The 1,648-nt window shown below is 40.0% G+C and overlaps 1 protein-coding gene across 2 annotated transcripts in view; it reads right to left on the bottom strand.

Annotated features, from left to right (window-relative positions):
- ALDH7A1 (aldehyde dehydrogenase 7 family member A1) overlaps positions 1 to 1,648 on the bottom strand; it is a 36,241-nt gene that overhangs the window by 4,644 nt on the left and 29,949 nt on the right. For both annotated transcript variants that reach the window (XM_018571713.1, XM_018571712.1), the window contains one exon: positions 157 to 254. In XM_018571713.1, coding sequence (XP_018427215.1) covers positions 157 to 254 — 98 coding nt within the window. The remainder of the gene's footprint in view (positions 1 to 156; positions 255 to 1,648) is intronic.

The following is a 1,648-nucleotide window of genomic DNA, read 5'->3' as shown; positions in this document are numbered from 1 at the left end:
TTTTTTTTTTTTTTTTTTTTTAAATCACAGTGCCCATAAACTTAGGTGAACTCAGGCAAGGTGAGCATAGTCATAACAATCCGGAGTATGAGCCATTGGTACAACAGTAACTTTTTCTAGAGAAATAACTACACAATAAAATAAAAAAAGCTGTACCCAAGCCAGCGGAAGATCCTTCCTAGATCCTTTGTAAAGATGCTGCTTGACAGGCCTTGCTTGACCTCATTATTCCATGCAAAAGCTTCTTCTTCAGTCTAAAAGTAAAGAGAGTGAATGTAAGAATACAAAAAGGTATATGAAAAGCTCAGAGGCCCTGCATTGTTAAGCCCCATCAACATTCAAAATGTTCACTGCTCATTATGGAAGGCAAGATCTGATTGCTGTACGTGTACTGTATGTCATTAGTCTTTGCCTACCTTATTAAAAGCTAAGTCCTGCCAAGGCTAATATAACATTTATGAGTGAACACTGCTCTGTCATCTTCTGCCTTCATGCATCTTTCTGGTGCTCCAGCAGTGAGACCTTACAGCTGGAGTTGACTATCCTCAAATCTTCCTGAAAAGTCAAGCATTAGGAAAGAATAAAATAGACTGAGGCATAAGATTACTGCAATTAGGCCAGCTGTTGCTGGGGAGGGAGGTCTGGTATTATGAAATTACTCATGCCTGTACTTCTACCCCTCTAACTATGAGATTCTAAACATAAACCTTTTATACGATTGTGTGCATGATTAAGTAATGCCTCTACATACATCTTCCCCCCCATCTCTTTAGCTGTGATCCACACAGTAGGGATGCTCCACCTGTTATTTAAATGTATAGGACTAATTCTAGACCCTCTAGATTAATGACCAGCCAGTGAATTGGATTGCATTCTTAATGATGTAACAGAAGGCAAACATCCAAATCCAAGCAGCTTCACTAATCTGCTTATGCACTTACTGCATAGCTTGATTGTTGGACTTGTGTTAAGCTTCTATGTACCTTAATATCAGTCCAGAGAGATCCTATATTACATGTCAATCATGGATCAGTTCTAACAGCTCCCAGATTATTACAGGTCAACCAGTTAGATTGTGCAGCAGTTACATGCCCAGATCTGTAAAGCCAGTCATTTTTGGATGCGTGCCTGTGTTATACAGATTGGTTGTTGGGGAGCAGGGTACCCGGTGACCAGCTTGATTTCAAACTGTATATACAAACCAACAAAATTCTTCGATACCTGAGCAGCTCAATTCTAGGAAGTGGGTGCTACCTCTCATTCACAAAAATTAAAGCATGTGTGGAGAACCCCTAAATGCTGGACACACAAGTCATTGATATATATATTTCCCATCCCCAGGCAGACCAGCTAAAAGTAGAGACCAAGTTATGGTGCAAGTTGCACTTTAGAGTCCCCCCCCCATTATTATACTGATCTCACCCTGATGCAAGTAACTGTGCAATATTTAAGCATGGAAGCACAGCATATCAATAAATATTTCTCAGCTTGTCTAGTCAATGAAGCCAAATAGCCCAGCACTGCAATAGTTAACATAGCAACAACTTTGACTGCACACTAGGTTCTCTATAATAAAAGCACTAGCGTGTGATAAAGAATAATATTTATTATAGCCATTTGCCAGCTCAGCTGCCTTTTACCCCCCCCC

The sequence above is a fragment of the Nanorana parkeri genome, unplaced genomic scaffold (genome assembly GCF_000935625.1).
Source record: "Nanorana parkeri isolate BGI_ZX_2015 unplaced genomic scaffold, ASM93562v1 scaffold1814, whole genome shotgun sequence".
Classification (NCBI taxonomy): Eukaryota; Metazoa; Chordata; class Amphibia; order Anura; family Dicroglossidae; genus Nanorana; species Nanorana parkeri.
Note: the sequence above shows the minus strand (reverse complement) of the source record. Positions and strands in the feature narration are given on the sequence as shown.